This window comes from Odontesthes bonariensis, chromosome 19 (assembly GCF_027942865.1).
Source record: "Odontesthes bonariensis isolate fOdoBon6 chromosome 19, fOdoBon6.hap1, whole genome shotgun sequence".
NCBI lineage: Eukaryota > Metazoa > Chordata > Actinopteri > Atheriniformes > Atherinopsidae > Odontesthes > Odontesthes bonariensis.
This window is the reverse complement of record NC_134524.1, coordinates 19,087,536-19,114,718: the sequence shown is the minus strand read 5'-3', so window position 1 is coordinate 19,114,718 and position 27,183 is coordinate 19,087,536. Positions and strand designations below refer to the sequence as shown.

The window sequence follows — 27,183 nt, the reverse complement described above, 5'->3', positions numbered from 1 at the left end:
CACAGAATGTGTCTTTTCTTTAATCCCAGGCAGCTCATGTCTTACATCATGTAGCTGTCAGAGCTGTGTGATAATAAAGTTCAGTCTCCATCATGACTCGTGTGCAGCTTTAAATGCAGAAACTGTTCCAATCTTCACAAATGAAGCCTAACGTCACCAACATGAAAGTGTTTTCATAACTTTGCAAACACCTTTTGATTTACTGAAGCTTTCACAGCTTTGTTATAAAACAGGATTTTTATTTATTTATTAGTTTGATTTTATTTTGATTTTATGACATAAAATCACTGCCCAACTTCCAGAGACCATTGTAACCATTGTAACTTGAATTTTACCTGCTTTAAGAGGTGCAGAGTTTCCATTAAATGCTGGCCTGCAGGAGTAAAGACATCCATCCATCCATCCATTTTCTATACCCGCTGAATCCATCGGTCGGGTCGCGGGGGTGCTGGAGCCTATCCCTGCGGTCATCGGTGGGAGGCGGGGTACACCCTGGACAGGCTGCCAGTCCATCACAGGGCCACACAGAGACAAACGAGACAAACAACCACACACGCTCACACTCACTCCGGAGTAAAGACAATCTAACTAAAAAGATGTGAGACTAGAAATGTGAGTAAAGAATAAAGTTTTGGATGGAGTAGTTTTCTGGACAATTGACCTATTGAGTTGTTTCTTTGGAGGATAGTCATTATTTTCAATGTTCTTCGAGCTTTGCTTTGATCGTCCCAATAAAAATGAAAAACTTGAATTTCCAGAAGAGACAGTGGTGAACAACTAATGTCTGTTATTAATTTCAGTTTCTGTTTGAGGAAACAGAAATGTTGTGACATTTTATACAAAAAATTTCCCCCCCTTTATCTTTTAATCTAATGCCAACACATTTGAACTCAGACCATGCCACAAGAAGAGTGACCAAACTGGTTTGTTGGAAGTGAGAACAGTCCCAGGCAAAGTTATTCTCCAGTCATATTTTGTGCTGCCATTCATACAGTACAGTACAGTTCAGTTATATTACTTCATCAGCTTCCTGCTGATATCCAAAAAACTGAAGAAACAAAACCGGGATGTTCCAAACCACTGACACAGATCTGACTCTGGCCCAAATTCAGAGATTTAATTTAGTTTAAAAGGTTATGAGCATTAATGTGAAGCAAATATCATACAGACACTGTTCGACAATGTCAACCGTAGCATTTTAAACCTCTGAGGACTTGTTTGAAATTTTTTCCAGCTTTCATAAGAGAGGAAATCCGCTGCACCTCTGCAGCCACCTGTCTGCTATTTTCGACTTACTGCGCTCACATTCACTGAATACTGAGAGAGGATTTCCCACTTTGTGTCTCTCATTCTAATAGCTTTCTGTTTTTGTTGTCAGATGGTGAAACAAGTCAAAAACAGTGCAAGAACATTGTTTTGTCTGTCAAAGCGTGTTATATTTGTCTGTTTTTATAGATGATGTGACTTTCTGACAGGAGCTTAGTACCAAAGGGCCTAAAGATACAATCTAAAATTGGTACTTAGCTCAGTTGTATTACACTCTTTTGTTGTATTCTGTGTAAACACAACACTGGTTCATCCCTTGAGTAGAGTGCCTTTTAGTTTATTTACATGTGTTTCCGTTTCCTCTTTGCACTGTTTTCACCTCGGGAATCTGTACCTTTTGGGTCTCATCTGGTCCCTGCTCTGTTTTTACCTTGTTTTTGCGCTGGTTTAGCATCGTCTGATTTTATTCTCTCTCTTTTTTTTTTTACCTTTTTCTGTCAGCTTCTCTTTAAAACTGTGCTTTTCCATGCAGCGGCTTTACTCACAACGTACAATGTTCTCGGTGGCTACTTGTGACACGTTCACACTATAGAGACTGAGGGCTAAGAGAAGCAGCTCTGAAGGCTTTTCTGCAGATTTTCAACATTTGAAATTGACGAAAAAAAACACAGTGGAGGACCAATGAGTGATGTACTGTTTTATTCATTCTTACTGAGATCATTCAGCAGTCACAGATTATATCCATCGTGTTTGATTTGAAATCATTCACTGCAGGATGATGAACACAAGAAGATAATCAGCATTATTTCATTTTTTTTTAAATCGACAGAACATCTTTTTTTTTTTTTACAATCCCAGCAGAAAAATGTGATGTTTAGCGAGTAGAGGAGCTTCAACTGTCACTTGGTTTCTGCTCGTGGTCTTTTGGCTGATTTATCCTATTTCATACCGGAGAAAAAAATAGTGTTTGTGATTTTTAAAGACAACCTGAGACCTTAGTTTTTAATCTCTCACTAAGACCAATCAAGTCAGCTGACATGAGTAGTTCCGGCTCTCTGGCTAAGTAAAGAGAGAATAAATTTATTGTTACTTTGTGTTGATTTCATTTGAATTTCTCTGTTCTGTCCTCCTTTTACACAGTGACCATCCAAGACTGCTGGTCCTTTCACAAACTGTTAAAAAGTAGGTTTCATTGTGTGATGAAAGAATCCTCTGACACTGTTAACTTTTGACAAAAGCACTTCATACAAGCAGCAATGAGACAAACTGACCGATCTGTTATCATTCTCTTAAACTTTTGATTGATTTAGATGATCACACAATACAGCTGATACTGTTGTCCTAAGAGACTCGATCATCTTTGTACCAAAAATGATAACATGAAGGGTTTGTAAGCTGTCGCTAAAGGCTGTCATACCGAATAAATGATCTAATCAGCATAACTGAAACAGCAAATGCAGATGTGTCAACTTTATTACTGTGAATTTAACCTTTTGTCTCTAAGAAATAAGGAGGTTTATGACATAAAGGGGAGCGGTTACAATCCTCGTGCCCATGCTTGACTGTTAAAGACTAACTTTTGATGTTTTCTCGATATTTTCAACGGTTGGAGTTGTGAAGTTAGAATGGATGAAGCGAAATAGTGGATGCTCTTCCATCAGTGTAGGGAGGGCTTTAAGAAAAATGTTGAAGTGACAAACAAATTTCGTGAAAACAAAAATAAGGAAATAAATAAGGAACTTTAAGGTCGCTGGGCTGCGAGGACAAATGGTTACACGTGTGAATAAAATGAGAAATACATCATAGCAGACAAAACTGAAACAAATCCCTGACTCTTTCCTGTGTTTTCTTTAATTACAGTGTTTTTTTTTTTTTTTTTTAGTATAATAGAGACTTTTGAGCAGATTGAAAATGTTTCAAGTCTTATTTTCTGACTTGAATCATTTTCTCAAGCTAGGAAATGTTGAAAAAAAAAACCAAAACCATAAAAAGTGGAAGTTTGGTTGCACATTTTTGCGCATAAGTTAAAGTATAACCACTGTACTTTGCTCTGGGGATTTAAGTACTTTGTCAGCCTTGAAGAAAGTAACGTGTCTTGGACCCTATCAAAGAAGCTTTCCCCCGACATTGTGTGTGTTCCTGGCTGCTTCTAGCTTTTCTCCTTTTCCGTGGACATTCTTCCGTCGTGCCAGGCTTCCCGGGTGTTCTTCAGGGCCTTGGTTCTTTTGGGGTCCACCACCACGTAGTCGACGCGTGTGCGCGAGCCTCGTGCACGCTCCTCACCTGTCTCACCCTGCTCATTGCTGCTGGGTCCACCATCTGCCGTGCAGCGTTTCTGGTTCCACAGACACACGTGTAGCGAAAAGTTAAATTCTCATGTCATGTCAATCTATTTTAAAATCTGCTGCTTGAAGAAAAGACATTAGTAAAACAAAATAACAGGTGTAAAAAAAAACAAAAAAACAACAACTAGATTTGAGGTGAAAGCTTGAACAAAATATTACAGGACAAGACAGTGATGATGATGACTTGGTGCCCTCTAGTGGTCAAACAGTTCATTGAAAATATTCATACACCTCGATCACCTTCACGAACAAACAATATTTTATCATTTTTTTTTTATCTGTTCACTATGACAGAGCATTGTTACCTGTCTTGTTGGTGTATTTCGTCCAGTGTGGAGGTCCAGGTCCAGATACTCCACCTGTTTTTCACCTTTGGCTCTCCGTATTAACGGGCTGCTCGCTCCACCTTCTGAGGCCCTGTGCAGCATAAGCCTCAGAGACTGCAACACACACACATTCCGAGTTCAGTTCAATGGATACAAACAAATGAGAAACAAAGAGGGGGAAAATAACACACACACATACGCACACACACAAAAAAACAGAGTGGATGAAAAGAAAAATAAAGAAGGTACTAAAAAAGGGCTGGATGGAGGAAGGAAAGAGAAAAGCAAAATAGGGATAGGAGGACTATTGTCACCAGAGGAAGGAAACTGAAAAGAGGGGAAGGAAGAAGAGTGCTTTACCGGTTCTCCCGCACTAAAACTGAGGCTGGAGGTCGTCATGGCGACATAACTATCATCTAGATCATCAGAATCAGAGGAGGGAGAAGAGCTTTGACCAGAGCTCGGCCTGACCGATCGACGCCTGGATGGACTGAAACACACACAGCCACAAATGAATACTGTAATCATTGATCATTCATTTAACATATTCAAAAAAAGGTTTTTTAATGTTGTAAAAAAGTCAGTTTTTAACCATGATACTATGAACTTAATTCCAAAAGTTTTCTACTCTTCATTCTATTAATATTCAAACTTTTACATTGTAGTTTTGACACTTCTTCCTCATCCCTGCACACTCAACTTCAGTCGCTTTCCCTGCTTGTAGTACCACCACAACACCACAGGGTGGCAGCAGACTCCGGACATTAGGTGTGGCAGTGTTTGGTTACTTTTGCTCTTAAACTGCTGTGAAACTTTGACGCTCACTCACGCAAACATTCACAAACTTACCCTCGTGTGAAGGTTCGCGTGACAGGAGAGCGCACAGGAGGCGCGACCTCCTGCCAGTCCTCCGGCACCGGCGTGATCTCCAGAGGAACCGGCTTCACTAAGAGACAGAGGAGAGAAGACTTTTTTCTTCTTATAACTTTCGAAATAGTAGCATATTAATGTTAAAATGCTTATTTGTCACTGTTTTTGCTTGCTTGTTTTTGAATTCATTTAAATGATTTGTTTCTCTTTATATTCTTTTATGTATTTTTAATGCTTCTTCCACTCCCTGCTGCAATGCTTTTATTTTATGTGAAGCACTTTGAATTGTTTTGAACATGAAATGTGCTTTACAAATAAATTTGATTTTGATTTGATAGGAACCAATAAACCAAAACTACTCTTTTGTCACTTATGCACATTCATTTTAAACAGGCCTTCATTTTGGTGAATGATGTGTTGTGAAGGAGGACGTTTGGAGCGCTTTTTCAGGGGATGGACTGATTAGCCCCTGATGCAGCACACCTGAGGGAAACCAGGGGAGCAACATCCTTGGCAGGCAAACCGTCTCATTTGTTTGGTTTATGACTTTTGGAAAAATGCAAAACCTCTCCACATACCTTTTAATTGATACGACAAAGCCAGAGCCGTTTGAATAATAATTAATCATTTATTTTCAAAATTAGTTGATCAACTTATCCATTATATACAGTATGAAACACAGAGGATGAGGCTCTTTGGTGATGGATAATTGTATTTTGCAAGTTTTAGGTCCATTGTGATAGACCGAAAGCCTACATGTTGGAGGTGATGCACACATTTTGTGCCTCAAATAGAACAGAGCATTATCTGATCTCTTTAACTGTGGAGGAAAGGCATCGAAGAAGACTTTAAGGAGTTTAGACTCACAAAGTAACAAGTCTTTTTTATATTTGGGGTAATGGCAGCAAAAGCTTGGGCCACATGCAGTCTGATGCAAGGTGCACTTGCAAACAGCACAGAATAAATTAGTGAGAGTGGTTTTGAACGTGGGCCATAGGTCTCATATAGGTAGGTCACATTTTGCGGAGCTGAACTGGCTCCCTGTTGAGTCTCGTATTATTATGTCAAGGATGAATATGATCCATAAAATTCTATTTGGTAGCGCCCAAATGTTTTTATCATGTCTTATCACTAGGGTAAAGGACAATCACAATATTTGCACTCGTGGCAGCATATCAGATCTGCGTCCATATTCTTTTAAAACATCTGTAGGGAAAGGAACCTTTGCCTATATAGGGGCAATGCAGTGGAACAAGTTAGATAGGGAAATTAAAGTCACATCGTGTCTGAATACTTTTAAAAAGAGAATCAAGGCCTGGTTACTAGAGAGGGTAGCTGAATAGAGCAGGGGGTCAGCTACTGTCGTTTATTTTTACTTAAGAAAAATGTGGTTTGCATTCTATGTTATTTATTACTGTTTGTCATACACTCTGTGAGTGTCTTGTCGTAGCTTGTCTTGTCTTAATGTTTTATGTGAGGACCACAATGGAAATAAGTCCTGGACTTTATTGTGTTCCTATCCTCAATTGTGTGATGATGTCTTTTAATGTGTTTAAGGTGTGTTTGTCATACACTTTGTGAGTGTCTTGTTGTGGCTTGTCTTGTCTTAATGTTTTATGTGAGGACCACAATGGAAATAAGTCCTGGACTTTATTGTGTTTTTATCCTCAATTGTGTTTTGAGTCTTTGAATGTGTGTAAGACTTTTCTGATACAATTAAATAAATCAAATCAAATCAAAAAATCACTTGGAGCTGCTAATGGCAGTCATCTCATTGTTGATCAGTTCAACCACAGAATGATGTGTGTGAAGAGGAGGCACTTCTGGAGATCAAACTTACTGTATCAGTGTGAATCGGGGGTAAATGTGTGTAATTGTGTGTGATGGCCTTGATGGTCCAGGGCTCAAATATTAAAATGACTTAATGTAATAAGGTAGGAAGCGCTGGCATTCATTCGCTAACTGTTCTTTCCCTTTTAAACTTCTTTGTAACCTGTAACGGGCTGAGTTTAGCTCGCAAAACTACAAGGTTGTGTTTGTAAATTAGGACTTGGTTGGGGTTTGCGATGATCTGAAAACTGTTCCCATGTGACATTAGAAAGAAATATCAGCTCTTAATTAAATATATATATATATTTTTTTTAGAGCAATCTAATAAGAAAAGTCAACCAAGTAAATTACTAGCGAGCCATGTCATGTTTGAAACTATAGGCTCATTACAGAGAGTAAAACCAGCAGAGCTCTGAGTGATACAGAAGCTACTTCCTAACTCTGAACCCTCATTAATATTTGATCTAAACGTGTCTGTAAGGTGCTGCTTCATTTGTGTGGGTGTGGGTTTGCATGTATGTGGCTGTCGGAGCTTTATGCTGCTGCGTTGTCGAGCTAGATGGGAGCAGCTAAATAATTCAAACTGAAAGAGAAACAACACGGGGGAATAGGGAGAGAGAGAGAAACTGCCAACTGATAAAGAAACAGAAACGGTCTAATTTCAGACTTTAACGGGTTTAGTAATTGTTCCTCAGAACAGATGGTTTTTATGGTTAGGTGTTACTCTTTTTCTTCCTGTAGAAATAACAGAAATGTGCCGGATTGTGAAAGAAGATGTACCAAAAAGCCTTCATGGGAAATCGGACTGGAGAGTCACAACTGTCTTTTTACTGGAAAGATCAAGCTCAAGTGAATCTACTGCTGCGACTCAGCACTTTCACTCAAATTTCTGTCTTTATTTGCACCAGATTTAGTGGATGTAGAGCTTCAGATCATCCAGGTTTTTGTAGTTTATGCCAAAATCAACCGTTTTGCTAACCATTTGCTACATTGCGGTGCTAGAAAGAACACATTTGCTCCACACCACATACTTGACAGTATGGATAGTCTACATGCAGAATATGATCACCAACAATATTACTTCGGGTGCTATGACAGAGTAGGCGGTTGTTTTTTTTCTTTCTTTTTCATTTCTTGGTTGCTTCAAAAGATGAATTTATGAAAGCAATTTCCTCACTTCCTGGTTGGGTTTAGGCAGTAACATTCGTTGGTTCGGTTTCCGATTCAAAACAACCTGCTAAGGATGATTAGAGTTAAACTACAATCTTTATAGCATATCACCATGACAGCGTTTCTATACTTCACATGCAGTTGATTTTGCAACCACTAGAGGCAGCTTAACGTATTCTTTGAAATTTAAACTACGGTCATTTCTGTAGGCATGAATGAATGGAGGAGGACAATCTCCAAACTGTGACTGAGGCATAGTTGACATAAAAATAAAAAATTGCTCTTTTAGGCATTGCCTAAACCCAACCAGGAAGTGAAACTTTGTCCTAACAAATCGCTGTGTTGATGTGCCACAGAGCAATCAGCAGAATTGTGGCCATTAAGGTGATAGTTGCTTTAAAAAAAAATAAAATAAATGATGATCAACCTAACCAAGTAAGATTATTGTCTCACATTGTACTACCAGCCAGGAAGTTGGAAAAGTGTTTGTGTTCTTGACTGAGTGCAACCCACATGTGAAAATGCTCACATCTGGGGACTGGACTCGCGTCTCAGGGTTGGAAATGTGATCGCACCATACCCACCGCTCCCCTTCCTCCCTAATAGGACTCTGTGGCTTGTTCAAGGAAACACTTGAGAATCATGTTTGTTCCAGTGTGGTAACAATCAAATTTCCGTGCTGTCCATGCAGAGGCGGTAGTTTGTATATAAACAAACAACCTACTGTATTTGGAAGCTTTGATTGAAGGAAGTGTTGGAAACTTGTTTTGGAAAATTACAAACACCAAATATAAGCTTTCTCATGGTGGTGCTGCTGTTTTCTGTCTTATAAGAACAAATCCCAATTCTCTATTTTCATGATTTGTGAGGAGTCCTGTGGAACTCTAAAGCTAACATACACGAGAAAAAGCTGCAGCAATCTTTGTTCTTTAATCCCCTGAATGTTTTGAAGAAATGATCATGCTTTAAGATCTGCTGCCTGGTTTTTGTCTTCACTCCATGGTGTCAGACAGTGACGCTCACTTTCATTTATGGTTCGTACCTTTTGTTTTATGCTTGGGGTCGCCGGCTGTGTGGCCGTCGTTTTTGTCCGCAGGCTGCTTGGCACAAACCCCTGTAAAACATCAGAAAGCATCAATCTGTGCTCTCGCAGCAAATCAACGGCTACTGGACAAAAATATTCTTTGACTTATTCTTTGGGCAGAAAGTTTGTTGGATCGGTTTGATTACCCTTCGTTATATGTTCTTTTTAAGTAATTCAAGATCACTCTCAAAAATTTGATAAAATTTGCTGCAGCTGATTAAAGATGCAGCCGCAGTGAATGGATTGGATATCAAAACAAGATGCAATTGATTCACAAAATCCATCGTTTTCTTGTCTTCAGTTCTGTCTTTTACCGGCATGATGCACTCTTTATTGCATTTCTCATATGTATAAAGTTTAGGTGCAGCTCCCTCTTACCCTTCCGTTGTGGTTTCAGGTTGCGGTGGATTGGAGGGGGCATGGCTTTGGCTTTGGCTTCCCCTCCGCTGGTGTTCCTCCGGAGCGGCGGGGTGAGGGTAACAGCTGGAGTTCGCGGCGATTTGCGGAATCCCATGTGGGCAGGTGGTGGCACTTGCCTCCCCAACAATGCCAGGTTGCTCGTCACAGGGATGAGGTGAGTGGGAAGGGAAGAAGTCAGAGGGGTCATGGGGACGTAGTTGCCGTCTTGAGGCTGGTCGGAGGGATCACTGGGAAGCACCCTGGAGAGGAAATATTCAAATTTACTTAGAAAATTTCCATCCAGCAGTGGTTAGCTTGAGTCCAGCACAACTTAATGTCTTACAAGAGAAGAAGAATAAACAAATGACATGAACAAACTTTTCTGTCTCGGCAGAGTGTAATATCTGGTATACACTGCCAGCATTAACTTTAATCGAAACAAAACTGATTGGTTTAAAAATTGTTAAATCTGAGCTTTTCATGCATTGAATTCCTTTTTACTCACTTTGGTGCAACTGGAGGCTCAGTGGTGGCAGCGCTCATCGGTACATAGTTTTCACCCACATCATCATCCTCAGAACAAACACTACCCAGAGGTACCATGCCTTTATTGATCTTGGAGAGGGGAAAAAAAACAAGTCTTTATAATTTTAAAGATAAATGATGAAATGAGGGAGATTATATAAGTGTTATTAAAAAAAAAAACTAAAAAAAAACTTACAAAGTAGCTGTTGAAGCTCTCGCTGAACTCAAACAAGCTCGCTCTCTCGGACAGAGACCGAGGAATGTGAAAAGACTCACAACCTGAAACACAGAGCGCAGAGATGTAAACTATCCCGAGCTCAGCCCTCACTTTAAATCACAGGAGGTCCACATTTGTTTCTGTCTTCTTAGCTCTCTCCAGAAGAATGTGACATCCCTCTCCTTGGTTACCTCTAAGTACACATATGTCAGAGAAGGAAAACAAAACTAATGACAACTTGCAGACCTCTGTGCATTTCGCGGGCCTCCACTCACGTTTAATTCTTTTGTAAAAGCCAAACGGAGCTTGACCAGATCTGAATGTCGATGGGCAGAGAGTTTGGCAGAGGCAAATATCTGTGCCTGAAATATCATGCCTGAACATGTTCAAGGAAAGACAATTGAACTGTAAACACCTTCTTAATCTTAGTCTCTCGCTGTGCCTCCATCAAGGAAATTTTACTCTGGACTTTTAAAGAGTTTCTGCTGAAAGACGTCTTTGTGCGACTGCGGGGCAAAGGTCTCATCTCATTAATGACTCTAATGCTAAACAAGTTATGGCACAAACAAGCACCGAATGTTTCAGCTGTAGGGGGATAATCCATCAACTCTGCCACTTCAGCGCAGTGAAGCCTCTTAACCGTTGGGCTCTGATCTCCTTTGAGGTGCCAAGAAACACTAAGCACCTGCTGATGATGCAGCCACAGCGATTAAGTATTAAAAAGACGACATGAAATCCCTCTGATACTTCTGAAATAGTTCCATATTCCTCTGCCTCTTTGCCCATGTGTAACCTATATACTTGAATTGAAACAACATGCAGTTACAGACCCCACAGACGGTACTGAGCTTGATGATGTCAACTGACTGCATGATGGCTTTGTTTGGAACAGACATTTAAACGACCTAATGTGGTAAAGTTCCATGTTTTAAAATGTGAGGAAAAGCTTTTTAAAGGTCACCAACTTGCAGGCATGGCAACGGTTGGCTGTTTTCTGCAATAACACTTCAATGAACCTGCTGGGGGAAGCATTCAGTGGCTTAAATTCTCTGTTAGAAACCAAGATAAAGCTAAAGTGATAGTGGAGATTGGACTTGGAAACCCCCATGTGGACACAAACGTAACTCAAACAAATCGCTGTGTAAAGGCTCGGTTTCAACTGCAAGTCTGATTTGGAGACTGGTTATATAAAGAGAAATGAGGATCCATCCTTTTTATCAACGAGTTTCTAGCCTAAGACTTGCTAACGAGCATCTTATGTTATGTGACTGTTGACTGAGTGGAGTGACATCTGATCATAGATCATAAAAGATGGATGCAGCCTCCTAACCCTTTCTCATTTCTAAGGGAAGAAGAGACGTCGGCCGCAAATGTCATTAATATGAACAACAGCACGGTCCTCTTAAAAGGGCTTGAGGGGGAGGCAGGGGTCACAGATTTAGAAAAAAGATTCAAGTTCCAGTTAAGCTTTTTTTTTTTCTTATCCAACTTCATTCTTTTCATTCTTTCTCTTCTTTGGGTTTCAGCCACTGGTAGGTTTACTGTTAGAAAATGTTGTACAGACGTTACCCTACTTTACACTAGAAATATGGTCAAAATCACAAGTCTTATTGCTGATATTAAAAATGTCCATTTTTGTGAACTGAGTCTGATTGGCAGTAATATAGACACTAAAGCCGGGCATGATCCATTCCAGAGGGGCTGTGTTGTTTTTGACAAGCTGCTGCCCTATGTGAGTATGTTTTCACAGTTCTCGGTTAGATCCTCCCTTTTTTCTTTCAGTACTTTCAGACCAACAAGACGAGATAAAAAAAATAAACAGAGAATTACAAAAAAAATAAAGTACATCCATTTCGAATAGTCTGCATGTCTGACTCTCGGTGAGAAAACAAACGAGTAAATCTCCTGGAATTATAAAAATCAGGATGGTGTTGTTTTCTTACTGGTCACCGTGCATCCCAGGGTAGTGATTGTGTTTCTCCTTGAAAGGAGCTCTTCTCTACTCATGCATTCATCCCTCCGCTCTGGCTCTGAGTTGGTTCGGGGTAGGGTTGCGGGCCCCATGCCCCAGCCCTCTCCATGGGCTGCCAGGGCAGCGGGCTTGGGTGGCCGAGGAGGAGGAGTTGATGTGTGGAGCTCTGCCTGGGTTAGGGAGTCCACACTGGGGGTGGAAGATGGGCGGCGAGGGAGGGGCGGTTGTGGAGTGGATGCCAGACGGGGGATCTGGTAACCGCTGGTGGTGTGCGATTGTGCACCTGGGTGCACGCTGGAGTGCGCGTCGTCACTGAGAGGTATGGCCATGGGACGCAGGTGGAAATCTAAAGAGTGCTTTCTGGGATGAGGAGAGGGGTGGCAGCGAGATCTGCCAGCTCGTTTCTGGAAGTCGGGCGTCGTGCTGGCATCCAGAGACTGGCTGAGGGGGCTTGTCATCGCAGCGACTGTCCAAGGGGCTGTCCTAAAACTAGAGGAGGACAAAGGTGGGAGGCTGCTAGGAGGGAGGGAAGGAGAGGAGGAGGAGGAAGATGAAGAGGAGGTGGCAGAGGGAAGAGGGTAAAGGTTGTCATTGTAGTCTGTTTCAAGAGAGGTGGAGGAACCTAAAGGAGGCCTGGAGACAGACAGAAAGACAGACAAGAAAATAGGAGTTATATTAGGATTTAAAGGGATATCCTAAATGCAATAAAAACACAACGTTTCTACCTTTTGCAAGGAAGGAAGGAGTTCTAATTAAAACTGAACAGTTACTGTTCAAATATCTTCTCACGTGGTTTTGTTACAAATGCAACCAAATTAATCATAGAGCTCAGGATCTCTCTATCAGAGGAGACAATGGACATTTCTTGTGGTGTTCTTATGTAAGGTCCCGTGGAGTTTTGTGAAGGCTGCCCTTTTTAGAAATCTGTGGGTGTTATCCAAGATAAACCTCTAATCCCCTCCCCGAGGTTCCACACGTCTAAACCTGTAACTCTGTTCGTTGATTTATCCGCGGATAGTTCCTTTTGTTTACAAAACATTAATGCTGCTCAGAAATAGTTTGTTTTAAACCAAATTCACGAGTCACAAGCTCTTTTAGAACATATCTAGGCTTATTCATTTGACTATTATTGCGTTTTAGTAGTGGGAAATCGCATGAGAAGCTTTCACCAAATTTTGCACATCTGGTATTTATCTTTTTATCATATATTTGCTCTCACACCCATTTTTCCGACACCTAAAATGACAGAACTACATGCTTAAAGAGATTGGGAAATAGTTTCTTTTAGAAATTACAAGAAGAGTGAAAAGCAATCCATGTAAGGAGATTTAATCAAGACGGTGTGTTTGTCTGCTAGTTAGTTAAAAAACACCTGTGAACATTTTTGAGTGTTTCTTTATTTTTTGTTTGTCTTGTTGCAGTTTTTTGTGTGCGTTTGCTTACCTGGTGTGACTCTGGCAGTTTGATAACCACAGGTAATCGTCTTCCGCGCTGCTGTCATGCTCCAGGTGCCGCACACTCACCGGGTCGTACGGGGGTGGGACCGACCCCGTCACAGTGGAGATGGTGGGGGTGCCACTGGTTGTTGAGGCGGAGCTGGAGCTGGAGCTGGAATGTCTATCTGGAACTATAGGGATAGAAAAAAAAGGAAGTCGAATATCTTTAAGCAGGCGTTTAAAAAAAAAAAAAAAAAAATGTTTGAGTCCTTGCAGAGGACTTGTATTTCACATTTTCTTCCAACCTGAATCGACATCCATCGGTTTATTAAGACTTTATATTCCGACAAATGAATTAATAGAATGCAGTTATCTTAAATGAAACAATATTGACTTCAAGTATGTGAGATTATCAGACACACAGATATTGTGGTTTGCTACATCTGTCTTTAGAGAGTCATTGATGGCCAGTTTAGGATTCCCATCCAGGTTTATTAGCGTTTTTTTGTAACGTTTTTTTTTAATGAAATTATTAGATATTTTATAGATGTTTTGAGAAAAAGAAAATCCCAATCCTAATATATATCTGACAGGATCAAACAAACAGTATTATATTTGTAAAAGTAAGTGGGATAGTTTTTTTGGATTTGATTACATTTTTAGATTAAATAAGAAGATAATAAAAATTGTGATGTTTTGTGCTCTGAATGCTACAGGATCCTGCTAGTTATTCAGTTAGCTTCCTCAAGGTGCAACTTGATTTGTGAATAATGAAAGCGTTAGATAGCTGTTCAGTTATCTATACTCAATATTATTATTTTTTTAATACTTCTAGCATATCATTCATTTTTCAGCTAATCACTGTGCTCCAATAGTTTCATGAGCAGGAGGTCACAAACACACGTTTTCTTCCGTCACCATCATGATTTTGTCTTCCGAAAAGTTTTTTTTCACTTTGTTGGCTAATTCTGACCATCATGAGGGGAAATCACGAGGTAGGTGCCTTCGTTACAGTTGAGTTAGGATTTATAGATGAGGGGCGTGAATTATAAGTGGTAGTGCATTAGGAAGGTTTGGTAGGGACCGCATCTATTATTCATTAAAGATAAGCACATTCTTCTAATGACGTTTGGGAGTACTGGTGTTTGAATACTTTATGAATAAAAGTTTAAATGTGCTATAAGAGGATCTTAAGGGAAAACACAGCTACGATAAACGGTGCTTGAGTTATCGAAGGGCTCTTTTTTTTGTTTTGGTATTAAAGTGGTTTGGTATTTCATGTGTCGTTCCACGATGGTGGAGCTCTACAAGAACAGGTCCATCTTCAAGAAACTGTTGAAGACCCAGCTCTTCAGAGAGCATATCCTATCCTAGCACTTACCCTGTACTTCCCTACCCCCTCTGCTGCATTTCTTTTTCTGTACGTCCCTCTATACCTGCACTCTATTTCCACATCCCTGTCACCTCTGACAGAGCCAGCCTAGTGGTTTTCTTATTGTTAGCATTGGCGTCAGCAGTAATGTTATATTATCCTCATTTGTAAGTTGCTTTGGATAAAAGCTACTGCCAAATGCATAAACATAAAGTAAGAGTTTTATACAAAAACAACAGTTTAAATAGGTGTAGATATCATGCCGTGTTCTTTTTTTTTTTTTTTTTACATATATACATACAACAGTCATTGACTGTCAATCTCAAGAGCCTTTAAGTCCATCCTTTTCTCTGCATGTTCCCTTCTCCTCCTACTACTTTTCACACTGACTCAACTACAACCCCCACACACACCTCACCATTTCAAATGCAAAGCAAGTTTGTTACACGGAATACTTTCGATCTGTCGACTTATCCTTGTCGTACTTTCATCGGTGGGGTTGAAGCCACAGAGCAGGCAGATGGACGTCACCCAGCGGTTCATGTCCTCCTCGGACTCTGCCACCAGGTACCAGGTCCTCTCCTCCGTCCTCAGGTCGAAAACAAAGCTGCTCTCCAGCTCCTTCTTTGTGAACGACAGACCGGCATCCACCTGCAGGACAGGAGGGGTTTGTTACAGCGTTTCTTGGCAAGTATTTATACTCTGTGCTCCTAACCTGACTTTTTAAGCAGTCCTTGAAATTTACCTGTTCACAGAGATTCAGGTTGATGGTCCTGATTGGCCGGCGTGATTGCTGGTTCTTGTAGTACTGCAGGACATCAGGTTCGCCACTCAGTCGGCCACTTCGCAGCACAAACCACCGTCTCTTCCACGCCTGGACAGATGGTCACAGTTATTATGGAAACGTGAATAAAAAGAAAATAGCCCTCAGCCCACCAAATCCCCTCTCCAACCCATTTGGAGACTTTCCCTTTGGACTTATGTCCTTCTTCAGGACACATTTGTCCAGTAAATGGGTTATTGACAGCCAGATTGTACTGTGAGGCCAGTTGAAGTCACGTTTTTAATATTTTCCTCCCACACATTGCCATTGTTTCTCTCCCATGTCGAAGGTTTCACACTCCAGTGAACATGAACGTTGGCTAAACATTAGAAGAACATTCAGTGAGCTACTAAATGTTTGACACTGCATTCCTGTTCCTGCCATCGAGCAGCAAGCATTATGGGTGGAGGCTACCTCCCATCAGTGATCCACAGATGCCACTCGTATTTCAAAGTGTTTGGAGTGTTAGTGTGTAGGAAGAGTGCAAAAGACGCATCATTGTTATTTAAAGGTGTGAAGCAGAGCGTGGAACAGGCTTTTAATTTGATGACAGCATGTGCGCAGACACTTTCAGCTTTTCTGTATCTTGGAATCAGAGAATGTTGCTTCACAACTTTGTCAAAAGAAACAACTTGTCTAGAAGAGCGACTGGCAACACTGGGGCTAAGCTGTGTCCTTTGTCCCTCCTGATCCTTACAGAATAGTGTTTCCCAACACAACTAACGGGACTCCACAGGCCTGCTTGAGCCTCTATGGGTGTGCTTGTGCGTGTGTGAGTACAATCAAAGTGTGCAGCAATTAAGTGCTCTACCGCAGGTTTCCCCCTCTTTCTCTTTCCAAACACAGACAGGAAGAGGAAGTAGCTGAACAGGAAATGCTGGTAAGAGATGGCAATGGAAGTGTGTGTTTATTCTCTGTCCCCCTGGGTCTGTTTGATGATCTGTTGTCTTCAGGCTGTTGGCCAGATGAAAGCAGCAGGGTGACCGCAGAGCGTATGAAAATATTTTTCTTCACTTTCTAATTTAAGAAACTTTTTTTTTGACGGTTATTTTTAAAAAGTCGATCATCACATAGTCCCTCCCAAGTTAGAGAACCTTTTCAGCTTGTTTTAAAGTTGTGATGAGTTGTGATTTCTGAATTAAAAAGCGTTTGTCAATATAAAATACAAAGCTCTGGGTCAAAGATATATCCGGCTCCAGTAGACTCCCACTCAAAAAGTGTAATGTTTTCTATAGAATCTGTTCTTTCAACAAATAGTTGTCACAGCCCACATGCACTGTTCTGGAGGTGATGTTGAACATGTCTCCATAATTATGTGGAAATAAGATCTCAAAGCTGGATATTTCGGCACAGAAATTGGTGGACTGAAATGCCTGGAAGTCTATGAGACTTATTCAGAGGTCGTTCAAGGGAGGTTGGCCGAAATATTTGTTGATCAGCGAACTCTAGTTGCAAGCATACTTAATTTGTGAGTTTATGGCTGTCATTTGTCGATAGAATAAACAATACATTTTACTCAGTTCTCTTGTGTATTATTTTGTCATCAGTCATTTGGCTTGTTCTTTAACAGACCCTCAAGGGATTCCAGTGAGTGTTTGCTTTTTAAGTTGCAGAGTTGAATGGATTTTGTGCAGTTTTGGTGTCAAGCAGAGCATGTGCTCCCAAAAGATGGCGTTTGATGTGAAACAGGGAGGGATATTCTGTAAATATATATCCATATTGTCTATCCTTAATACTCTGCACCAACCACACCGTCAAATTTCTTGTAAGTGCAAACCTACTTGGCAATAAACTTGATTCTGAAATGATAACCCAAATGAAGTTGGGGCTTTAAAACTGTCTTCGGGATGCTTTGAAAACATAGCTAGGTCCGTTAATTCTATCCAGTTATTGGTCAAATTAGCAAGTCAATGCTAGTCTCTCAACTAGTTAAGCTTGCATGAAACTACCAGTCTGAATCGCAAAAAATTCCCTTCAGTAACAGGATGTATCTTTAGAAGGAGAACGAATAGTTTACCATGGAATCCTGAGTAGGTGTGGCTTAGTAGCCTTGAATGTTAACTCAAGAAAATATAAGATGTTAATGTTAAGAAAATGTACAATGTAAATTACATGTACATGTGCTTTATTTGAATAGTGTATTAACATTTTCCTTGGCTTGAAGATATTTGTGTTGCCAGATCTTAGATCACCTATTCAGTACCTCATTGTCTGTGGCAAGCATTGGCAAGCTTTAGCCATCAGATTGTTTAGCAATAGCTTATTACACCGACCCCAAAGCAGCTGCATGTCTGTAGCTTCTTTTAGTATACCATTTATATTGTTCTGGATAATGTTCCAAAAAGAGGTGAAAGGGGGGACTGATGTTGTAGAAGATGATGTAGTTTAATCAGACAGGATTAACCGATGTTCCTGCCCAATAAGGGGCAAGTAAGCGGTCAATGTTGCCAGATTCTGTGGCAGCGGGGCCACAGATTCCATGATTGAAGAAAATGGCAAAATGAGCTATGGTATTTGTGTGAAAGACAACACGAGCAACGGATTTGTCCATATGTGCCTGAATGTTAACAAAAATGGTCAAAGCTTTGACAATGGTCCAAAAAGAAGTTGAATTAAATTCTTTCATTTTTATGTACTTGTAAGAAGATGACGTTTTGTTGCACAACCTCTTATATAGAGGTTGGTGTTTGTATCGTCTTCTACAGTTTTAATGCGTTTTATTTATTTTGTTTTGTGCTTATTTATTTATTTTTTTGTCCTTGCAAGTATATTTTTGCCTTGTGGAACTCACTAGAGAATAGATGAGGGCAGCAAACAGGTTGGTTATGTTGTCTTCATAAGGCATGTGTTTCTGTTCTCTATCACAGATGAGACGAGACTGTACTCGGGTATATTAAATATGTTGTCTTAAAAGAAGACAATTAAAAAACATCGATTATTTCAGAGAAACGACAGAAAACAAAAGAAAATCGGGCTTCAACAGGAATGTATGGAAAACAGGAACCTAGAACTTCTTTATTTCATTTCTTCATTTTTGAGTTTTGGTTTTCTTGTCACCGTCTTTGTTCAAGAAAGAAAACCCAAAAATAGTCTGACTGGAGCTGAGCTTGAAATGAGAAATTAACAACAAGGATTTACTCTAATTGCATTTTACGCCGACGATTAAGAAAAACCGAAATAGCCCTCTAGTGGCAGGATGAGGAACAGCTTTTAGCCTAAAAATTGAGGTTTTGCATGCAGCTTGTTACAAAGTGCAATATCAGTTTGAGCTGTGCATTGAAAAGTAATAACCATCTCGCTTCCTGCGACAGTCTCTCACTCCTTACATTTTGTTGTTTCCTCCTGTGACCTTCGACCCCTTGCGGGAAACGGGCACAATGGTTCTAAAATAACACTTCCTTCTTCCCGCCTCAAAACCAAAATTAACGCCAGACCTGAATAACAAATTTCCCGCCGGTCAGTCCCTTATTTACTACAATTATTCCATAGGCTTTAGTCACTGCTCACGTTTGACCTCGCAACGCTTTCAGTTGGCTGGCAATCACTGTAAACACTGAGAGCTAATCTCTTTGCTCTTGAGCTGCCCATGTATAACCCAGATGGAACTGGGAACTTTCACAACTATTTTCAAAGCCTGGTTCACTTTTTCTTTCCGTGTCATTACAATACATTTAAGATTTATGGCACAATGATTGTCCATCTATTTTTAGATAATTTCTGTTGAAAATAGTCAAATTGTTCCCACCAAGTCAACTGCTTTTGTTTTGTTGCATTGCTTCAAGATCAGGGGGCACAAGTTTCCACGCTAAGGATTTTTGATGATTTATACAACTCTTGACACAAAATATATACAGTCACCATGTTTGAGAGCCTGGTTTGCTAGTGGCAGGCAACTTATGAACCTCTTTAACACCAGCAGAACTTAAGTATATCTAGAGGCAAAAAAAAAGAAGATAAATGGCAGACGAGAGTCTGTCTCGCCTCCAGTTTACTGGGAATATTGTTCAGAATCATGTTAAAAGTTTCAATTAGCCATTGATTAAGTATTTTTCAATTCTGCATAAGCTGCCACACTGAATGTTGCCAGAGCATCTGCTTCTTTGTGCAGTTGTGCTGAATTAAATCTGCTTGAGAAGCTTAAGGTTCAAGAGTCCAATGAAGTTTTTCTTTTTAAAGTGGGAGGCCAAAATAATCAACTTGTAGCCTGCAGTGCAGTGCAGTGCGGCATTACTCTGATGGAAAACATGACCCCAAGACGTAGCCAAACTGTACATGTGACAGACCTTTGCAGATCCTGCTCGTCTCTAACCGTGTTTGACCTGTTATTGTACTCAAGGTTACAGAATTGACATCATTGTCCATGGTTCTGCTCCATCTGTGTGTGTGTGTGTGTGTTTCCAAATGTTCTAAATCTTCGGGGAGGCCCCCCCCCTCTTCCAAGCAGGCCCAGCTGAGAACGATTAGTTTATTACATAACACACACACACCCTTTAACAGAGCAGGGAGTGTATGGTGAGGTACACTCCGTGAACTATATCCAAATGCTTAACGTGAACACGTGCAGTCTGCTGCTGCCATTATAGGCCCCTTTGTGTGTGTGTGTGTTTATGAGTGCGAGTTGACAATAGAAACACAGCTGGCCAGACGGTGCATGTATACACTTGGCTGTATATACCATCATGATTGAAAGTATTTACAGTCTCAACAGCGGGCCCTTCGTTTGAACCCCTCTTCACTTTCATCTGTTAGAGAATTTACCTTTTTATAACTGATGGATGAGAGAGTGAGACACAAGCAAATCATCTTTGAAATCTCTTAAAAACCTTCCCTTCAGGGAACGTATTTAATTCACTGATGTCAGCTGAGATGGATCATGGGTAATGACGACCGCCAAGGTTGGGCATATTAAACTTGAGGCAGTTTGACTGAACCTTATCAAGACATTTAGGCTAACTTTGTTTCCATATTGTCAGTGACTAACCCTCTCTCAGATGTTGACACCAAGTGTGGTGGCCAAGTTCTTTTCACGTCTCTCAAAGAAATGTTTCCACTGCCCCGTTTATTCCTCCTTCAGTTTACTTACACACACATACCCTTCTGAGGAAGGAAAGCATATGACGATTGAAGAGGAAGAGAAAGTACAATGAATGAAAGAGAAAGGGACCGAGAGGTCTGGTAGGGAAAGAAAAAAAACAGAACTATAGATGGAGCAAAGTTTTCAGTGCAACTGGGAAGATTAAGAGAAAATATGGAAAGGAAAGATGAGATTAGCTCAACTCACTGGCAAGGCATGCAAGAAATGTGGTGTGCGTGTGCGTGTGCATGTGTGTGTAACTAAGCCGCTGCACTGGAAAGCAAGCTGAGGTGCTATTGGACAAACAGCCTTGTGTTGATTTTTAATTAAGGTTGTTGCTTTTTTTATTTATTTAACTGTCTATCCGTCCAGTGCACCTATTGGAAGAGGGAAAAATGTGTTAAACGAAACAATTCCAAATATCTGGCATTTGAAAGATGCATTAACATTTTTGTGGTTTAGAAACAGTTGTTCCTGACCCCCACAACATTAATAATTAAATATCAAATGCAGGAAAATTGAGTCGTTTATTAGCTATTTTATAGAGTCCTAATCTGACAAGCCAAAGTCAACCTGAAACCACGGGGTTACTTTTTCTCCAGCAGCTGTGCTCTGCTGAATGCTTTATTGTTTTATAATCAGGACTGTACAACTTTAGGGAGTGACTCCTTGTGTCAATAGTGATGATGCACAGTGGTAATCTTCAAACTTAATCAAAAGGATACTCAGGAGAGCATCTATGAACAGTCAGCCCTCCTGCTGGTGTGTGTTTGCACAAGTGGTGATGACTTTAATTGCCAAAGTACACACGGATAATGGCCTGAATAATATGTATCATCTTTGTAGCACATGTGCTTTTAAAAGAAAATTACTCACATAGCGCCGCAGCTTTTTCTCTGGTGGTGATTTCCGCAGCCATCCTTCACACACTACGTCCCCTGCTCCGCTCATCCTGACAAATTAGCTCTTTGAATCGATCAGTCATGAAACTGAGCCTCCGAGCTGCTGATCAGACGAACTTATAGTCAATTAGGATCCCCAGCAGACTAAACCAATCAGGTTTCAAGTCGGTCAGTTAGGCGCCGAACCTGTGAGACAGTAGCCTAAGGCTTCTTTTTATTTCAAACCCATCAGTTAGGCTTCCAATCCTTCAAAAAAGTTTCAAATTTCAGATTTGAAAGCAGGTGTTGTGGCTTCAGATCAGTCAGTAATTATTCCAAGCCTCGCTGTGATCCAGAGTCCAATCCGTTGATCTTTATGTCGGAGGGTCAGGAATAAAAAAATTCCCAGGACTTAGATTCAGCTGACTTCCAGGCAATGCTTCTCTTTCTGAGGTAAAAACCTGCTGTCATCAGTCGGCCTAGCTCAGCACTTTCAATGCACACATGGCAGAGCCGCTGTGTGTCTGTCGACGGCTGAGTAAGCGAGTCACACCTCCCTCAGAGTGAGTTTTTACTTCCCAGCAGAGTCACTCCTCCTTTCTCTCTCTGGTGGTGCGATAACCAAACACAATGCCTCAGCTCGGACATTCCTTCTCTCCTCTCCTCCCTATTCTCCCCCCTCCTCTTCCTCCTCACTCCTCCCATTCTGCCTTTGCTCTGTTAAACAGGAAACTCCCCCCGTGGATCTGTATGTGCATGAGAGGGAGTGGAAGTTTTCTCATGCTGAACCAGACATGGTGTTCTTTGATAAAGAATAATGAAGTTATTAGCTATGTAATAATGCGAGTGCCTCAAAAAGGAATACACAGTGTTTGTAAAAGATCGGGAAGACAAATGGAGAAAAGGAAAAAGGAAAAAAAATAAGCAAATATGACTAAAAATAATATTTCATTTTCACGTTTGTTTTTATTTTCATGAGCGGGCACATTTACTTTGGCCTGTTGATTGACTTTTATTGTATTTGGAGATGGGGAAAAGAGCAAAGACGAGCTAGAGATGAGTATTTATTTTTATCAGATGATTATTTTCATATTCCAATAAGTAACTAAAAACATTTAGGTTACTAAGAGTTCCCGGTCTCTACAGTCGAGGGCTTTGAGAGGAGAGTGAGCAGGTTTACGAGGAAGTGTCTGGGGCTATCTCTGAGCCGAAGCAGCATCGTTCCGTATGGACAGAGAAACAAACTTAAGCTACCCCTCAGCAGCCTGAATGAAGAGTTCAGGGTGGCCCGGAAAAGGATGGTAGTGCAGTACCAGGAATCCGCTGACCCAAAAGTGTCTCAGGCAGGGATTTAAGTCAGGACAGGCTGAAAGTGGAAGGCAGCAGAGGCAGTCAGCACTGCTGAGTCAAGGCTGAGGCACTAGTACACCACCTCCCTATGACAAGGCACAGGGGAAAGCCAGGAGGTTGATCATCCAGGAGGAGGTGCATGCGTCACTTGAAGAAGAGCGAGAAAGCAGGGTGGTAGCGATGTGGGAGCCTGGACAAGATGGAAACAAGTGGTGGATCGTAAGTTCTCGTGGGCTGAGCTTTGGAAGGCTGAGCCCCACCGCATCAAAGTCCTCATCCAGGCTGTCTACGATGTACTACCAAGCCCATCCAATCTGTTCTGCTAGGGGCAAAGTGGAGTCACCAGCGTGCCAGCTGTGCTCAGAGAGAGGGACTTGAGCATATTCTCAGCAGCTGCCCAAAAGCCCTGTCTGAGGGGTGCTACCGCTGGCACCACGACCAAGACCTGAAAGTGATGGCGAGATGTGAACCCATAGAGGTGGGGTGCAGAGATTGCCAGTCCCTCTACAGGGCCTACAACAAGCTGGGCATCACAGGCGTAAGTGCAAAGCAACCAAGCTGGTCACTGAGGCAGCAGAGGTTGCATCAAGGTGGCTACCCAACCCGCGGCTCTACTCCAGAGAGGGTTGGGTAGCTTTGTCTGGGCACGAGTTGGGGCTTGATCACCCCCAACTGGGTCGCCTGGGTGAGGGTGTATGATGATGAAAGACCTGAAACACCCAGTGACCCCAGGAAACATCATTGATGAGGTAATATACAGCTTATACTCTTTCCTTTTGATTTCAAACAAAAAACAAGTTATAACTAAGAATAACTATAATTTCAATAAGGAATAACATAACAGACAGTAGTAAAACACAATAAACAAAATACTACTGACATCTGCTGTCCAGCTTTGAGTACTACAAGCTTGTCCCCATAAAAAAGAAAAACGACAAACAAAACCTAATTATTCAGAAGTTTTCATACATGTGGAATTAAAAAGAAAAACAACAACCTGAAACGGAACAGTCTTCAGTGCTGACTTATGATCAGTTCGTGACTAACTTATGAACAAATTAATTGAATAAGATAAGAAGGACTGACGCTTTGAGGTAAATGGCTTTACAGTATTAATTTAAATGCACTTCAGTCATTGCTTATGTAAATGTTGCATTTGAATTCTGAGAGATGTTGATTGTGATGGACAAATGTAATGATTTGCATGGTATAATTGTAGACGACTGTGCTGATTGGTAATGATCTCGGAGCACGAGGAGCAATCGGAACATTTGCAGAAACTGATCTTGTGAAAAGAAGAGAGCAAAGCCCACCACACTGGTGTTGTTAAGAACTCTAATGTGGACGAGGAATCGGTTTGCAGCAGCCTGTGTGACAATAATGCAGGAAAAAGGTAAAAGAAAAACCCACAACTGACAAGGTAGGTGTCATTTAAAAAAAATATTTGAACAAGAACATGTTAAATTGGGGGGCTTGAGTAGCTGCTGTGACCTCTCCAAAAGAGTAAGGTTGAGCACTTGCTAAGTCTCTACCCTGAAATCACACTGTTAATGTAGATGTGCCAAAACAGGGCTGCGATATAAGGCACCTGTTCTTAAACCAACAGGTTCTGATTTTGACCAAACCTGTCTCATACACCTCAATAAGACCTCAGAAAGTTGGGTCAAATAGTTACAAAAATATATCACCTTTAACATCTAACCATAACCTTAAATAAAGTTTAAGTTTAAATTCACGTCCGTTTCAATAAAATAAAGATAAAATTTGCCTTGTAAAATTAACCTTAAAAAAAAAAAAAAAAAAAAAAGTGTATATATATCCACCAATCCATTTTCTATACCCGCTTAATCCAATTTAGGGTCGGGGGGGGCTGGAGTCTACCCCAGCTATCATTGGGCGAGAGGCGGCGTACACCCTGGACCATCACAGGACCACACAGAGACAAACCAGACACACAGCCACTCCTGGGGACAATGTAGAGACACTAATTAACCTGACATGAGTGTTTTGGTTTTTTTTGGATGGTGGGAGGAGTACCCGGAGAGAACCCATGCATATGACAAAGTTTGAATTTGTTTTGCCGCATGCAAACAAACACACAAATATACACACTGATGTTTTACGTAAATGATATCTGCTCCAAATCGTACATATAAGTCCTGGAATTGGGTCATGTTTCATTTATCAACGATCACGGCTGCAGGAGGATGGTCAGGAGTCAATACTATTGGCAAGGTGGGTGTCCTTTGAAACTAATATAAATCGACATGTGTGCTGTTCACGGTTTGAAAAGAAAGAAGAAAAAATATTCTTAATCTGCGAATTGTTTTCCCAGCGAATGCCTGTTATCAAATTAAGATCTTCATTGTTTGCTCGGCCATAACTGAAATAAATTTGCTTGACAATGATACAAATTATGGAATGAATGATTAAATGACTAAACAGATAGAAACCGAATGTTTACTCAGTCCAAAGGAGGCATTATCTATTCTTTCTCAAATTTAAATCAATACTTTTGTTTTCATTGCTTAAACAATTCCAGGCTCATCATTTATGATACACAGATTAACATGGTTTACTAAAACTTCTGCAAGGGCAGACTGTACCTTCCCTTTTGCTTGAAGACAGCCGACTCCAGCCCTCCCACGACCCTGAGTTAGATAACGCCAGAAAAGAAAATGGATAAACTGATCCAAATTCTAGAAAAAATATCACGTGTTCTTGGTATCTGTTTGATAATGTATGTATCTGTTTCATACATTTTCCCTTCATGTGTAAAGAGAATAGATATGCAATTTAACTTTAAAGTTAGGATGATTACAAAGTTTTCTGACTGAGGGTGGCCATGTAGATTATTGTCGGTATTGAATCATTACCTCTGGTCAATATTGGAGGGTGTTATTTACAATGCATGAATTAAATAATTTATTTTTGCTTGTAATCATCAAGAGTCTTTTCTTTAGTTTAAATCGGAGTACAGATCCGCTTTTTAAAGCGAACACATGTAACAAACACTGTCTTCTTTTCCAGATATGTCGGTAAACTCCTCATCTTCCAACGACTCCCTCTCACCTTCACACCCATCATCAGCCAACTCTTCCTTATCCTTATACACATTTTGCCTCATTACCAGACCAAGCTCTTTTATCTTCATGTCACTCGACATCGCCACCACCCTCCTCCTCCTCCCTCTGTGCAGCTTCATCCTCTATCATGGGCTCCAACAATTGCTGCAAAAACACTCCTCATCAACGATAAGCCACTCTGACTGCTTCACCTACCACATGGTCGTCATGGAGCTGTTGGGCGTGTTTGGGTATATCCTCAACTTAGCTGGGATCTGCAGATACGATTTAAATCTATTATTTGTGGCGGGATTTTTTACATCCCTCAACTGGTATGGACAAATATTCTTTCACATCCTGACCTGTGTGGAGCGCTACCTGGCGGCTGTCCATCCCATCACCTACCTGAGCCTGAGAAACGAAAGAGGGGCCAGAATCAGAAACATCAGCATCGGCTGTGCCTGGCTGCTTAGCTTTGTGGGGATGGGTTTGATGATGATGACAGCCTTTTTTTTCATAGTGGATTTATGCCTCCTGACATCAACCTTAACAGTCATCTCATTCTGCAGTCTTTCTGTTCTCTGTGTTCTCATTCGTCCAGGCCCAGGGGAACAGGGCACGGGCAGGGACGGGGTTGACCAATTGAAGCTAAGGGCCTTCTACACCATTGTGGCCATTCTGGGCGTGCTTGTCGTGAGGTTTGCTTGGAATGTGACTTGGGAGGTTTTGTTTAGATGGGGCCGAGATACTGATTGTGTGCTGTTGGCGACTTGTGTCTGGTTTAATTTGCCCAGCAGTCTTGTCTTACCTCTGTTGTTTTTACAACGAGCAGGAAAATTGGTGTGTTTTAGGAAAAACACCCAGTAAGGATTAGGGCTCGACTTGGATCAATGAACTGAAATGTACAGAGGATGACGGGATAGATGTTACAGTAGCTGTAAATGACAATAGCCGCTTTCGGACTGTAGGAACCTTTGGCAGTTCTAATAACCTTTTAATCCGCGGGGCCGTTTTCTCCCGTGTTCGGACATACAGGAACTCGGGGCTTTCTCCCTTAGTTCCTATAACTATTTAGCTCCTTCTCCGAGGTCGGGTCTTTTCATGGTTCTATAGAACGAATCTAAGGGAGGTGTGTGGTGGTCGGTAGCTACGCCCCATGTAATTCTATCACGGCTGAA

At 41.0% G+C, this 27,183-nt stretch overlaps 1 protein-coding gene across 1 annotated transcript; it reads right to left on the bottom strand.

The window, feature by feature from the left end:
* Positions 1-1,948: 1,948 nt before the first annotated feature.
* Positions 1,949-22,174, bottom strand: LOC142368621 (GRB2-associated-binding protein 1-like). Its single transcript, XM_075450831.1, has 13 exons — positions 21,586-22,174; positions 15,558-15,686; positions 15,298-15,463; positions 13,448-13,631; positions 11,976-12,637; positions 10,012-10,094; positions 9,796-9,905; positions 9,270-9,550; positions 8,850-8,921; positions 4,787-4,883; positions 4,298-4,427; positions 3,917-4,051; positions 1,949-3,601 (listed from the first exon to the last, which is right to left on the bottom strand). The coding sequence occupies exons 1-13, from the start codon at positions 21,658-21,660 to the stop codon at positions 3,416-3,418; spliced, it is 2,310 nt and encodes a 769-aa protein (XP_075306946.1). The 5' UTR covers positions 21,661-22,174; the 3' UTR covers positions 1,949-3,415.
* Between the last annotated feature and the right edge of the window lie 5,009 nt (positions 22,175-27,183).